Consider the following 15,197-nt stretch of genomic DNA (forward strand, 5'->3'; position numbering starts at 1 on the left):
ACCAAAAACATCTTTGAGAATTCTTTCTTGGCCGTTGGCTCCGGACCCCACAGACCCCACTTCACCCCCAAAAGACCTCATCAGTTTCCGTAGAGAGTAAGTGGCATGAAAAGAGGGTGAAAGAACAAATTTTTAATGGATTTAAAACAACCGGTAATCTATTTTGGGGGGGGGGGGGGAGTTCAATCCTTATTTATACAACAGACAGGAAAATGAAGTCCGCAGAGGTGAAAGACTTACTCCTTTTAAATGAAGCCATAAAGGAACTGGAAGAAACCTGATTTCAAGGAAGGAAATGCCTTTCTAAGCATAAAAGCAAGAAGGAAAAAACAAAAAGAAATACAGAGATTTTATCACTTTCAAAGTTCTTAAAGAAATCATTTACCTATCTTGATAAAATGTCTAATTTGAAATCCATGCGTATTTATAACACATCAAATATTGGGTGTGGTAGACTGAAAAATATTTGGTCTCTGTCCCAGTTTCCTGGCACAAAGCTTCCTGGGAATTTTATAGCCTTTTGTATGCCGATGCAGGACCGGAGAGGGGGCCAGGGAGCCCCGGTGCGGGGCTGGCCACCAGAAAAGCCAACCCCTGCAGCACTTGCAGCCCCCCCTTCCCTTCCCCTGACCTCTGGGTAGGAGAGCCCTGGAAACTGGCCAGTGATGTAATTGATCAGGCCCCAGGAACAGAACTTCCATCAAATCTCCTAAATGACAGGGCTCTGGGAGACTCCAGGGTGGTGACCACATTCCTGTGCTCGGAGGCCGGCCTGTCCACAGGGGGCAAGGTAGCTCTGGACCCCGCCCCCCACCGCCCCTGCAACATACACACACCCTGCCCGCGCACCTCTTCCCTGTGCTTGTTCCTGAGTTCTATCCCTAATAATGACTAAGAGCGAATAAGCTTACTTAAATGTAAATAGAGTAAGACACGTGCACCTGTATCCTCACTGCATCATTACTCACAATAGTCAAGCTACAGAAGCAGCCCAAGTGTCCACTGGTTGATGAACACATAAAGGAGACACCGTGCATGTACACACACATACACAGGAATATTATTCAGCTATTTAAAAAAAAAAGAATGAAATCTCACCAGTTCCAACAACATGGATGAACTATAGCATATTACACTGAGTGAGATAAGTCAGATAGAGAACAAATGCCATATGGGTTTACCTCTACGTGGAATCTAAAAAAAAAGAAGAAGAAGAACAAACAAACAAAACAAAAACAGACTCCTAGATACAAAGAACTATCTGGTGGTTGCGGGGGGCGGGGGGGGGGGAGTGGGGGGGCATGAGCAAAACAGGGGAAGGCATAAAAGGTACAGACTTCCAGTTACAGATTAATTAAGAGGACAGCACAGGGGATACAGCCAGTAACACTGTAACAACTCCGCACGGTGACAGCTGGGAGCTCGATTCACAGTGGGGGTCACTTCCCAAGGCACAGAAATGTTGAATCAGTGTATGCTACACAAGACACTAGTGTAATATTTTATATCGACTGCACATCAATAAAATATAAATAGAGGTTAGCAAACAATGGCCCGCAGACCAACCCAGGTTTTTATACATAAAGTTTCACTGGAACGCCCACACTCATTCGTTTACATGTTCAATGGCTGTCCGTCTGCCACAAGGGCAAAGCTGAGAAGTGACCCAGACCATCTTGCCCACGGACAAGCTTAAACCATTTCCTACGTGCCCTTTACAGTAAGGGAGGGTTCGGGACACAGAATGACTATTTGCTTCAGGTCACAAAATTCTAGAGACACCTGGGACCCAGATCTGCCCGCCCACTCTTGGACGGGGACTTTGTCGACACACCTCGCTACCCACTCCCTTTTCCCTGGCTCCAACTTACGGACCGACGGAACTCGGACTTCTGAACGGAGCCGCTGCCGCGGGCTTCCCAGAGTGCTGCCGAAGATGAGCACTGGGCCTCTGCCCCTCGTCGCGTCACCTGCCAGACTCTGCAGTCTCAGGTCAGACGTGCCCCCTACCGCCCCCAAAGCCACAGGTGACAGCTCTGTCCTGCTCCCTCCAGCTGCCCTTCAGCCCTTGACCCTCACCTCCCAAGGCACAGGCTCACTGACCAGCTCACTCCCCTTCAGTCTGAAATTCGGGCTCTGATTTCGCTTCTGAACAGCTGCGCTGGGATCCTTCCTGTTCTATCCGCACCCCGCCCGCCCGCACTCCCTTCTGCGGAGACATGTATTCTTTGTAAAGTATCGTGACTGTTTGTCTAAACTCCTGCACGAGGCTTCGCAGCCCTCCCCCCCTCCCTCCCTCGTACACACCTCCCGTGCCAACTAACGGGCACTGGGGGGCCTCGGTCAGTTCCCTCAGGCCAGAGGAACTCCTGCCCTCCCACTCAAACAACGCAGTGAGTAACGAAGCGAGGAGAGGGGTGGATGCAGAAGAGTGCGGGTGTCTACGACAGTTCTCTTCCCACCCTGTTCCAGCACGTTCCACCAGAGAGGGCTGCTTACCCCCACACAACACTTCTATCAGTACACTCGTTATTACAAAACATCAGGACAGCAAAAAGCACAACTGTACTATGAGGTTTGCTACGTTGGAATTTGAGCCAGAACACAATTTCATCCGTTCCTAGGCACTGATCTCTGAAGTCCTAAAATTTTTCTTTATATAAAATACCAATATTTGGGAGAGGGGAAGGGAAAAAATATATCAATATTTGCAAAACGAAAAATGATATCACGAGTTTATGATATCCTAATAAGGTAAGAGAAACAGTGTAGCAAAAAAATATAAACTTGGGGTGCCTGGCAGGCTCAGTCTGTACAGCAAGCAACTCTGAATCTCAGGGTCATGAGTTCAAGCCCCATGTTGAGCATGGAACCTACTCAAAAAATATATATATACATGTGTATATATGCATATGCGTATACATATACATGGACACAAATATCTGTATACACACACACACACAGAGGAATCAGCACTCAAATTCCTGTTAGTGACTACATAACTCCACACGAGTTTCCTCAAACGTAAAATGTTGTGGATTGTCATCATTTGAGGTAGGGCTGCGGTAAAAGTGGTCCTGAACACTGAGTTAGCAGCTACTAAATCCCCGTTCTTGGGGGAAATACAGGGCCAGGTTTCTGTGAGCCTCTGGCCACATCGCCATCGATCAATCACTACATAACCTTGTTTTATGTGTTTCTGTATAAAGACCTCTTATTTAACATATCTTGACTCATTACCACTGAGCTAACAGCCCACACACGGTAACCCACGCCTGGGCAAAAGCTTACTTCACGTGTGTTTTCTCTGTCAGGCACATCACGGCCCTCTTGCCCTCAGGAACATCAGACGGCACTTTAGGGCCAAGCAAACTCACCAATAAAAAAAAACACTAAAACGAGGCACCAAAAAGACTGCAGAAAGGACACCTGTTAGCAGTGCGAGAGCTGGACCAAGAAGGCAGAGCAGCGCCCGGTCAGCCTCTGCGTGTGCGCAGGACACGACCATGACAGCCAGGACTGGCGCTGGGGTCCCGAACACAGTTCGGTGAGGAGGGGAGTCTGCAAATAACAAGGGCTGCGTGTGCCCACTTCTCAGGGCCACTGTGAGGGTCTGCAGTGACACATGTTAAGTGCTCACCGCAGGGTCTGGCACACGGTGGGAACCGAGACAGGGTCAGTTACCTTAGAAACCACCCCCACTGAGGAAGGAACCCCACTTACTACACATCACAGCAAGCACTCACAAGAGGATTCAAAGTATCTTTCGAACAGTAGAACCGATTCATATCAGCCACTCAGTTCGGACGATAAGAATTCTGCACAGAGGGGCGCCTGGGTGGCGCAGTCGGTTGGGCGTCCGACTTCAGCCAGGTCACGATCTCGCGGTCCGGGAGTTCGAGCCCCGCGTCGGGCTCTGTGCTGAGAGCTCGGAGCCTGGAGCCTGCTTCCGAGTCTGTGTCTCCCTCTCTCTCTGCCCCTCCCCTGTTCATGCTCTGTCTCTCTCTGTCTCAAAAATAAATAAACGTTAAAAAAAAGTCAAAAAAAAAAAGACTTAAAGCGTCACTCAGTAAAAATGAACCTGAGGGCGGGGCGCCTGGGTGGCTCAGTCGGTTGAGTGTCCGACTTCAGCTCAGGTCACGATCTCGCGGTCCGTGAGTTCGAGCCCCGCGTCGGGCTCTGGGCTGATGGCTTAGAGCCTGGAGCCTGTTTCCCATTCTGTGTCTCCCTCTCTCTCTGCCCCTCCCCCGTTCATGCTCTGTCTCTCTCTGTCCCAAAAATAAATAAATGTTGAAAAAAAAAAATTAAAAAAAAAAAAAAAAAAAGAATTCTGCACAGAATGACGCACTCCCGTCTGCTCCGTTAGTTTTCTTCCCTTAACAGACACCTGTTACCGTCGCGCAAGGTGAAAAGCCCACATCAGGGCCCCACGGGACAGGTGCTGCCTGCTCCCCTCCTACCCTGCCTGCTGGGGTCCCTCGTCCATTTCCGAGATGGACAGAAGTGAGAAGAGCCAGTCTTTCCTCAGACTAGACTTCTGGGAGAAGAAACTCTGTTATCTGACCATCCACAGCTCTCAGACCAAGAAGAACTCCCTCGGTGTGGGATGCATGACCAGACAGGGAAACAACAGTCTACAAAACGCTCGTCGCTGTCCCTGGTCTGGATCTTGATTGGTTTTCAAATAACAGGTGAAGGCCCTCCTGAGTTTCATTTGGTCTTTGGCTTTTAATCCTATAACTGGGGCTGATGAGCCCCTATTCGTACACCCAAGCCCCAAACCCCAACCCCACACATAAGGCAAAGAAGGCCATGCTTCCCACCAGATGACCCAATAAAGGCAGGGTAAATACCTCACCACTGGCCTTGTGGGGTCACCTACCAAGGAAGGGCTCAGTGAGGCGAGATGCCCTCAGAGCAGGAGATGTAAGCGGGACTCTGTTCAGTGACTTCCGGTCTGTCACGGAAACCCGCACCGTCCGACGCAAACGTGACAAGGAGTGGCGATTTTTCCAGGATATTCCGAGTCATGCTGCCTTAGGCTCTAGTAAAAACCAGTGAAAGTAAACTTATCAATCAGGATATTAAACTCCTGGAGTAACAATTTTCATCTAAATTCTTAACCTTAGCATCTCCGGGTGAACATTATGCAGCAGTGTGCTGGGGCCGGGGAGAGACAGACATCGAGCATGCACGGCTCTGTCCTCACCTCGCTCACTGTGCCGAAGGACAGGGCCGTGGGCCTCATCCCGTGCCGGGCAGGCCAGGCACGCACAAGAACCCACAGACCCTCTCGGATGAGCCCACCTGAATCTGGGAGAGTTCTGGAGCTGCACTGTGCCTTCAAAACCCCAGCTAAACACAGTGAGGGTGCGGAGGACAGACACAGGCTAGCACAGCTGAGGATCTGCATTTGTAAGTATCTAAAGGTCTGTTTTTTGTCATGTTTGTTTATTTTGAGAGAGAGAGAAAGCATGAACACAGGGGAGGGGCAGAGTGAGAGGGGGAATGGGGGGGGGAGAGTGAGAGTGAGAGTGAGAGAGAGAGAGAGAGAGAGAGAGAGAGAGAATCCCAAGCAGGCTGTGCATTGTGTGGGGCTCGATCCCATAAACTGAACTGAAATCAAGAGTAGGATGTTTTATCAATTGAGTGACCCAGATGCCCCTAAATGTCAGCTTAAAAACAGATACTCAACTCAGCTATTGGAAAACTTTTCAGCTGTTTGGAACAACCTGGATAAATGGTTTACTTTTTCAACTTAGAATTTTATAGTATCTAAATATTTATCAAGTATTTCTGATGAAAAGTTAGCATCCAAATTGAACATGCTGGTAAGTATAAAATGCGTATCAGATTTCAAAGACTTAGTATGGGAAAGAAAACTCTCATTCACAAATTTTTATATTGTTTACATATTGATATAATCAATATTTTAGACACACCAAATTTTGAAAATCACACCGAAATTGATTTCACCTTTTTTTAAAACTTTTTTAACATGGTTACTAGAAAAGTTTTGCATTATATTTCTGTTAAGGCAGCACCAAAGTGAAAGAATCCTCAACTCTTTTTTTAAGATGGGTTAACTCAGGGTCACCTGGGTGTTTCAGTAAGTTGAGCGCCCACCTCTGGATTTCCGCTCAGGTCATGATCTCACAGTTCGTGGGTTCTGGGTTCGAGCCCCACATGGAGCTCTGCACTGACAGAGCAGAGACCGCTTGGGATTCTCTCTCTCCCTCTTTCTCTGCCCTTCCCCCACTCTTGTGTGCACACTCTCTACCTCAAAAATAAATAAACTTCAAAAAAATTTAAAAATGAGCTAACCAAATGAATCCAGGGAGAGGGACTGCTTTACCTACAATCTTTCTTCTCTTCCTTCTTTTCTAACTCTGCCTTTTCTTCCCCTTCCCACACATAATTCTCAGTTACTTGTATTTGACAAAAGGTAGCTCATATGAGTGTCCAATATGTCAACCCTATGAAGAAGTATCTGCTTCCCCCAAAATGAATCTGTATCTAAAAATGAATCAGGGGTGCCTGGGGGGCTCAGTCTGTTAAGCAGCCGACTTGAGCTCAGGTCATGATCTCATGGTTCGTGGGTTCGAGCCCCACATCAGGCTCTGTGCTGACAACTCGGAGCCTGTCTTTCGGATTCTGTGTCTCCCTCTGTCTCTGCCCCTCCCCTGCTCTTGCTCTGTCTCTCTCTAAGATAAATAAACATTAAAAAAAATTAAAAAAATAAAAATGAATCAGATTTTCTGAGGCTGGGCGACTCCTATTTCTCCTTCCACGTCCAGTGAGCACACATCCTATTCTCGGATTCCCTCCCGACTTCATTCTCTGAGCAGCATTTGTCAGTGGCGGTGTCCCTTGAAAACCCTGTGCCCACACCGTTCATTTCACAAGTACTGACTGACGACACCAGCTAGGTGCCCGGCACTCTTGTTGGCATTAGGGACACAGCAGCAGACATGAAGTCCTTTCTCTGTGGAGGTGCTGTCTAGATTCTAGAGGGCTCTAGGAGACAATAAGTAAAATGCAACAAGCCTCCATGGTGAGCACAAAGCCAGCTGTCCTGGCATGTAGAATCACATCTTCCCACCCTGTCAAGCTGCGCCCCACCAGCTGAATTGACGTGCACAAGCCCATCTGAGTGCTAACAAATGTTCTCAGACCTGGAGACAGGGCTCAGATGAGCCTGACTGAGGCTTAGTCAAGAAGAGTCTTTTTTTTTTTTTTTTTTAATATTTATTTATTTTCAGAGAGAGAGAGAAAGCAGGGCAGGGGCAGGGAGAGAGGGAGAGAGAGAATATCAAGCAGGCTCTGCACTGTCAGCACAGAGCCCGACATGAGGCTCGATCCCAGAACCCATGAACTGTGAGATCATGACCTGAGCTGAAATCAGGAGTAGGATGCTTAACCGACTCGGCCAGCCAGGAGTCCCCGCATGGAGAATCTCTGTCACCACCCACCAGCTATATGGCCTTTCCAGATCACCTTCCTGCTGTGACTGGCCTCTCCATCTGGCAAACGTTCGCACTACCCCTGTCAAGGCCTTAACACGACAGATGACAAATGCTGGTGTTACTGCACCCTTGTCCCAATTTTTCAGTTGAAAAACAAAACTGGAGCTTGGCTAGGTCAGGTAGCTCATACAAGGTCACCTGGCGAACAAACGGCAGAGGAAGACTCAAGCAAAGTACGTCAGAAACCAGGGTCCAAATCTGAAATAACAGGCTACATTTCCATGGAAATGCAATTACTCTGACTATAGCTTAACGTATCTGATGATGTGGTGGCAGGACTGGTGAGGAAGTTCTCACAAGCTAAGTAAGTTCTCTCTTATTCAGGCTTGTAAACATATGAAAAGCTTTTTAATATTATCCATGAGAAAAATATTAAAACCCAATTAAGATACCACTTTTCTAGGCTCCCGGGTGGCTCAGTCAGTTAAGTGTCGGATCCTCGGTTCACGTCATGACCTCACAGTTCATGAGTCCACGCTGACAGTGCACAGCCTGCTTGCGATTCTCCCTTCCTCCCCCACTCTCTGTTCCTCCCCTGCTCACGCTCTCGCTCTCTCGCTTTCTCTCTTTCAAAATAAATAAACTTAAAAAAAAAGATACCACTTTTCACCCATCAGGTCTAAAACTTTGCAAACACCGCGCTATACCGTACTGACACGCCTCTCGTGACAGGCTGGGTCACGCACGGCCGACACGCATCCGTGCGGCCTCTTTGGGAGAGCAGTTTAGAGACAGCCATCAAATCACAGAAGTATATGCCCCCGGACTCAGTAGCCCCACTTTTAGAAATGTAACCTCAGACACGTGAAATGACTCATGCTGCGTGTCGTAACAGAAAGGGACTAGAAATAACCTCCTAAAGGTCATCTACAGAGGACTGCTTTCTTAAAAGTCAACATAGCCAGGGGCGACTGGGCGGTCTAGGTGGTTAAGCATCTGACTTCGGCTCAGGTCATGATCTCACAGTTCGTGAGTTTGAGTCCTACATCGGGATCTCTGCTGTCAGCACAGAGCCTGGAGCCTGCTTCAGATCCTCCGTCCCCCTCTCTCTCTGCCCCTCCCCTGCTTGGTCGCTTGCTCTCTTGCTCTCCAAAATCAACACTTTTTAAAAGTAAAACCTTTAAAATAAAATAAAGGCATTAACTTAAAGCTAGCTAAATCGCTTTGCAGCCCAGCTCAAAGCAACCCAAGAATGGTCTAAACTCCCACAGTGTAGTATCGCTCCGAGCCCCTCCTCTGCTACTGCATAAAACTGACAGGCAGGGATTTCGGAAAAGGCTCGGCCTCCATGTCCGTCAGGAGAGGTCCAATAAGGAGCGCCTGGGTGGCTTGGTCAGTCAAGCGTCCGACTCTCGATTTCAGCTCAGGTCATGATCCCAGGGTCCTGAGATCGAGCCCCATGTCAAGCCCCGACTCTGGGCATGGAGCCTGCTTAGGATTGATTCTCCCTCCCTCCCTCCCTCCCTCTCTCCCTCCCTCCCTCCCTCTCTCTCTCTCTCTCTTCCCCTCTGCCCCGCTGATGCACTAAGAAAAAAATGCAGCCTTAAAAATGAGATTGTTTTCAGCCACTGCACCTAAACAGGAAGTGCTCCCTGAGACACACATTACTGAGGGAACAATTGAAGATGCAGAAAGATGTTTACAGTAGGAAATGTGTTTGTGTGTGTGCATAAATATTTCTCATGGATAGCCATACAAAAAAAAGTGACGATACTTCCTGTGGGAAGGTGGGAAGAAGCGCCAACGTGGAATGTGCAGAAATCTCTCCCTATATGCATAGCAGGCTTTTAAAAATAAACATTAGACTCATCAAAGCTTGTCTCTCCTTCTTGCCGGGATGAGCACTGGGTGCTATATGCAGGGGACACTCACTGGATTCTACTCCTGAAATCATTATTGCACAATATGCTAACTTGGATGTAAGTTAAAAAAAATACATTATTAAAAAAAGAAACTCGTCTCTCCTTATTAAGTGACTGCACTGAAGAACTCGCTTTATAAACCTTAACTGTATTCTAATGCAAAACAGCCTGTGTTCAGGACAATAAAGGCCAAGGCGCAAAGAGCTGCTCAAAGTTTTTTTCTACGGTGTAAAAACTAACAGGCTTTACTCGACTCCCAAGTACTGATTTTGAAGGCCTCAAATCTCAAACTTATTAAAACTTAACATTAAGCTATTGTTTTCTTTTTACACAAAACTCGGATTAGAGCCGCATGACCTGATTTTCCAGAGAGGAATGCTAACACCTTCTAGAGTGAGGCCAGCACTCCTAGCCCGCACTCTGCCACCCAGCAGCCAGGAAGAGCGTGCACCAGCTTCCTGCTCGGGAGACGCCCCGTTCACAATCCCCGGCCCGCGCCACCGACCCCAGGCCACCAACCACCAACGGGCCCTCCACCACCCCTCCCCCCCCCCCCACGATCCCCCAGTCCCTCCTGCCTGGGAATTCCCATGTTTGGAGGCAGAAGTTCTACAGTAGACTGGCCTTCAATTTTCACATTTCATTCTAAGAAGAGCTGGCTTTGGGACAAACCCTCCTGCAGGAACTAACTGTGGAGTGGGACTAACCCATCACGAGTAAACACGGCTCTGTTTTCTAGAGCAGAGTTTCCACACATCAAACCACACATACACTTGATAAAGTAACGCAACAGCCCAGTCACCTCTCACCCCTAGAAGAGGACACGGGACAAAACCCAGGTGACTCTGGGTGTGGCCGTGACTTCTGAGATGCTACATGAAAGACACAATCCATGAGAAAAATAACTGACAACCTGGACTACATTAAAACCAAAAACTTCTAAACACAATGAAATAAAATAAAACATTTCTGCTCTGTGAAAGACATCGGCCAGAGAGGACAACAAACCACAGACTAGGAGAAAATACTGGAGAAAGACATCTCTGATAAAGGACCATTATCCAAAATACACAAAGAACTCTTCAACACCAACGGGAAGAAACAAGTAACCCAGTGAAGAAATGGGGCAGAAGACCGGACACCTCACCAAAGATGTACGGTGGACAAAGGCACGTGACAAGACGCACCACACCCCGTGTCATCAGGGCAACGCAAATTCAGACAAGGAGACGCCACCCACACCTGTGAAGACAGCCCAAACCCAGAGCACTGAGCACACCAAGTGCTGGCGAACGAGGACGCGGAGCGACGGAAGCTGTCCCTCTCCCGCTGTAGGTGATGCAGGGTGTCACAGCCACTCTGGAGGACAGTTTGGTGGTTTCTTACAAAACTGGACAACGTCTTACCCTACGACACAGCAATCCCACTCTTCAGTATTTAACCAAGTAAAACTTTATATCCACACAAAAACATGCACCAAGGCATTTATAGCAAAGCATCTTTATTCATAACCGCCCAAAGTTGGAAGTGACCAGCGCACCCTTCAGTAGAGATAAACGATACAAGCACACAACGAAAATCACCTAGGGCTAAAAAGAAATGTGCTCCCAAGCCACGAACAGACATGGACGAGCCTTGAACACATATGGCTACATAAGAGAAGCCAGTGTGAAAAGGCTCCGCCCTGGAGGATTCTAACTGTATGACATTCTGGAAAAGACAAAGCCACGGACACAACAGAAAAGATCAGCGGTTGTAAGGGAGGGATGAATAAGTAGACCAGGGAGGTTTTCAGGGTAGTGTGCACGGTACTCTAATGGCGGATGTATTTCATGTTACATTCGTCAAAATCCATCGGACGCACCCCTGCCAGAGTGAACTCCAATGCACAGCATGGACTCCGAGATCACCAGATCACGCAGGCGTCAGCGCTGGATACTGACTGTAACAAAAGGGACCGGAGAGTGGGGGAGGGCTGAGCGTGTGTGGAGACAGGGAGTATATGCCAGCTCTGTCTTTTCCACTCAATTTTGCTGGGTACCTAAAGAATAAAGTTTACTGAAATAGAAAAAAAAATACACTGTTAGCTAAGGTGACAATTCTGCAAGAAGAAAGAAAAGGGGTTTTACGATTCATTAAGAGAAATGGGAGCAGAGAACATAGCAAGGTCAGCTTAAAGTTTTCGAGTTCCTCCAGAAAGAACGATACAGCAATAATTATTTCCAGTATAAACTAATTCTGCTGCCACTTAAAGCAACATGTAAATTCTCATCGTTATGTTCAGGAGGGTTGCTGCTTAGAGCAACCGTAAAAGTTTGAAATGAAAAAAGTCAGACGGAGGGCGGGCGCTCCATGACCAGAAAGTAAATGATGCCGAGAGCAGCTAACTAGGAAGCGAGCCAGGTGCTGCATGAGACCCTCTCCGGGCGGGGGCGGGCACCCGACACCAGCAGCCGCCGGCACGAGCCCCTTCAGGTCGCAGGCCAGGAAGACACAGTCCCGAGACCGTTCCCAGGTCCTCAGAAGACAGATACAGATCGTCGTGAACTTCCACAACAGCTTTAACAGCAGCAGGAGTTTCCAAACATTTAACAACAACAACAACAACAAAATTTTAGGACTACGTCATTAAAACAAAAAAAAAAAGCTGAAAATCTGACCTAAATTTCATGAGACAAGGAAGAGAACTATGCACTGGAAAGGGGGGGAGGGAGGGGAACACATGTGTCACACACACAGGCCCCACCTGGGATCCTTTTAATTAAAAAATTCTAAACATTCCAAGCATATCTCCGAACTCGTAAGGCCAGCGGCTTTCGATCTTCTGCATGAAGGACACCTGCCCTCTTCCTCCAGGCAGGCAAAGGTTGAAGAGAAGGAAATACCCACTTCGCCGCGACCCCGGGGCAGGCCCCCACCGCCCCCCACCGCCCAGCGCGGCGACTGCAGCCTCCACTCTGCAGGAAGGCCAGCGCGCCGGGACCGGGGTGCTCCGGGGTGTGCGCGCCCCGCGCCCTCCCGCCCGGGTGTTGCCCTGGGGTGGGGGTGGGCGGGCGGCGAGCACCACAGCACCGGGGCCCCCGGACGAGCCCCAGATCCGAACGGGCCGCACGGCTCTCCCTCCGCACGGCTCCGGCCTCCCGCGCGCACCGCCGCCCCCCCCCGCCCCGCCTCCTCCCTTACCTGCGCGGAGGCCGAGGCGGCGGCGGCGGGCGGCGGCCCCCCTTGCAGGCCGTCCTCGTCTTCGGGGGGCTCGTCCAGCAGCACCCGGCTCCGGCTCAGCTTCCACATGCTCCGAGGCGGCTCCGCGGTGCGTGCGTCGACGCGCGCCCCTCGTCGGCCGGCCCGCAGCGCGCGGACGTTCGGGCTGCGGCTCCTGCACGACCGGGACGCGGCGAGTGGGGCAGGGCGGGGCCGGGCGGCGGGGCCCGGCCCACCCCGCGGGGACCCGTCCCTCCCCGGGCCGCCTGAGCCCCCGCCCCCACCCCGGGCCAGGCCCAGGTCCACTGGGCACCGGGCTCCCCGCACCCAACCAGGCGCCCCCACCCCTGACCAGGCCGCTACCCGCCTACCCCCGCCGGCCTCCAACCCCTCCTTAAAGCCCCCCAACCCGAGGTCACCGCCCCCACCCCGGCCGAGGGCCCCGCCCCCGGGGGCCGGGCTCAGACCCCAAGGACCCAGCTCCCCCTCAGTCCAGCGAGGGTCCCGCCCCCTCCCCGCCCCCTCCGCAAGACCCCGCCCCTCGCAGCCTACGTCCCCCGGAGGTCTTCACCTCGGGCGCCCCCAAAACGACCAGCTTCATCCCGGGGTCATTCCTCCTGGCCCCTACTCATCTAGGGCCGCTCCCGCTTAACTCCCACCCTGGTCCGACCCCCCACCCCCACCCCGGGTTGACATTCTTACTTCGGGGACCCCTCACCACCCTGTTTCATCCCGGCTCCCCCAGCCCTCACGGTCCCTTCTCAACCCGGGTCCTCCCTCAACCCGGGACCCCTTCACCCCGGCCCCCTCACCCCTGGCCAGACCGTCCCCCACCCCAGGCTGGCCTCCTCACCCCTCCCCGCACCCCTGATCTCGGCCCCCCTCACAGCCCGCACTCCTCACCCCTACCCCGTCTCCCACCCCGGGCCGACCCCTCACCCCGAGTTGACCCCCCCTTACCCTAGGACCCCCCACTCCGGGCCTCCCCTTCACCCCGAGCCCACCCCCTAGTCCCCGGAACCCCAACCCAGTCAGACCCCTCACCCCGGCCGTGGGGCGCGGCCAGGTCCGCCGGGCGGCGGCGCGGGGGCGGGGCCCCGGCGGCCGGCCCGCGGTCACCAAGGCAACGGCCGCCGGACGCGGGGCGGGCGCAGTGCGCATGCCCACTGCCCTCTGCCCGCCGGGCTTCCGCCCCCAAAAGGAAAGGCGGCGCGCGCGCGGCAGTGACCCCTGCGGGAGGACTCGGCCCCCGGGCGACTGCTGTCGACTTAGGAGCCCCGGGGTCACAGGTGCCCCGGGGCGCGGCCGCGCCCAGGATTCGGCACGCGCGCAGGCCCACCCGGCGGCTCAAGTGACCTGCCTGCCCCCGCACCCACCCCATTCTGGCTCCGGCAGGTGCGCGCGGCCAGGCTAGCCGGGTCTGAGAGCCAACTGAAGCAGACCGCTGTGTGCAGGCGCGGGAGGGTACAGGAGGGGGCGGCTTTAGAGGGATCCGTGGTGGGAGAGGTCCGGAAAAAGGCAGCAGAGTCAGCTAGACGTCTAGTAGCCTGGTCAGAGTCAAACAGCCCCTAGCCACTTTGGAACCCGCACGGGCCTTGGAGCGGCGCTCTGGGCCTCAGCCGACCTGCGTCAACACTGGCCCCTCGCGTTCACGAAGCCTGACTAGTCAGTGCTGCAGTTCTGGGGCAAAAGAACGTGTAAATGATTTTCAGGGTTTCCTGACTATTGACAAACAAGAGGTGTGGATGTGCCAGACAGGGTACAGGTTACAGACAACCACCTGAAGGTACTTTTACAGGCATCTTGACAGTCTAAAAAGTAACACTTTTTCTAAGCTAAGATAGGTCACAGTCATAAGGAGTGTGACAGAACCCCCTGCCTGGACCCCAACCTGGAGAGTCAGAGGACCCATCTGAAGCTGAGGAGTCCTTGCCCCTCCCATAAAGTCAGAAATCGGAGAGACACTTCACACATCTCAAAGTACAAAATGACTTTTATTTCCTGTCTCTGGAAAGAGTCAAACAATAAAATATACTCAACTCCATTGCAATCACAGAAGTGCAAATTGAGATGTCCAGCTGTCAACGAGCTAGAGAGTATGATGCTAAATAAGTCATCAGAGAAAGACAGTTACCTTATGATCTCACTCATATGTGGAATTTAAGAAACAAAACAAAGAAAAGAGACAAACCAAGAAACGGATTCTTAACTCCAGAGAACACACTGCTGGTCACCAGAGAGCAGGTGGGTGGGGATGGGGAGACAGGTGATGCGGACAAAGGATGCACCTGTCGTGATGAGCACTGAGTAATGTACAGTTATTCAATTTCAATATTGTAAGCCTGAAACTAACAACACTATGTTAATTATACTGGAATTAAAATTAAAAACTTAATTAAAAAGATACCCACCCATCAAAGTGGGTGTAACAAACATTTATAAAGACATATGTAGTGTTGGGAACAGTGTAGGGAAACCCTCATGGGCTGCTGGCAGCAGTGACAGTACAAAATTTTAGAAGGCAAGTTTGATCTATTTGCTAATAGCTCTCAAAAGTTTAATGGGGCACCTAGGTGGCTCAGTTGGTTAAGCACTGCCTCTTGGTCTC

The 15,197-nt window shown here is 51.2% G+C and overlaps 1 protein-coding gene across 4 annotated transcripts in view; it reads right to left on the reverse strand.

The window, feature by feature from the left end:
• LOC102965620 (testis development related protein) overlaps nucleotides 1-15,197 on the reverse strand; it is a 46,395-nt gene that overhangs the window by 26,984 nt on the left and 4,214 nt on the right. The window contains exons 1-2 of one of the 4 annotated variants that reach the window (XM_042982816.1): nucleotides 13,634-13,669; nucleotides 12,572-12,764 (exon numbers count right to left, since the gene is read on the reverse strand). The exons of 1 other annotated variant lie outside the window; for it this stretch is intronic. In XM_042982816.1, coding sequence (XP_042838750.1) covers nucleotides 12,572-12,679 — 108 coding nt within the window. In that variant the 5' untranslated portion in view covers nucleotides 12,680-12,764; nucleotides 13,634-13,669. Of the gene's footprint in view, nucleotides 1-3,746; nucleotides 3,804-12,571; nucleotides 12,765-13,160; nucleotides 13,267-13,633; nucleotides 13,670-15,197 lie in introns of those variants that run through there. 2 more of the 4 variants (XM_042982817.1, XM_042982818.1) reach the window with 2 other exon arrangements.

The sequence above is a fragment of the Panthera tigris genome, chromosome B1, assembly GCF_018350195.1.
Source record: "Panthera tigris isolate Pti1 chromosome B1, P.tigris_Pti1_mat1.1, whole genome shotgun sequence".
Taxonomy (NCBI): Eukaryota; Metazoa; Chordata; class Mammalia; order Carnivora; family Felidae; genus Panthera; species Panthera tigris.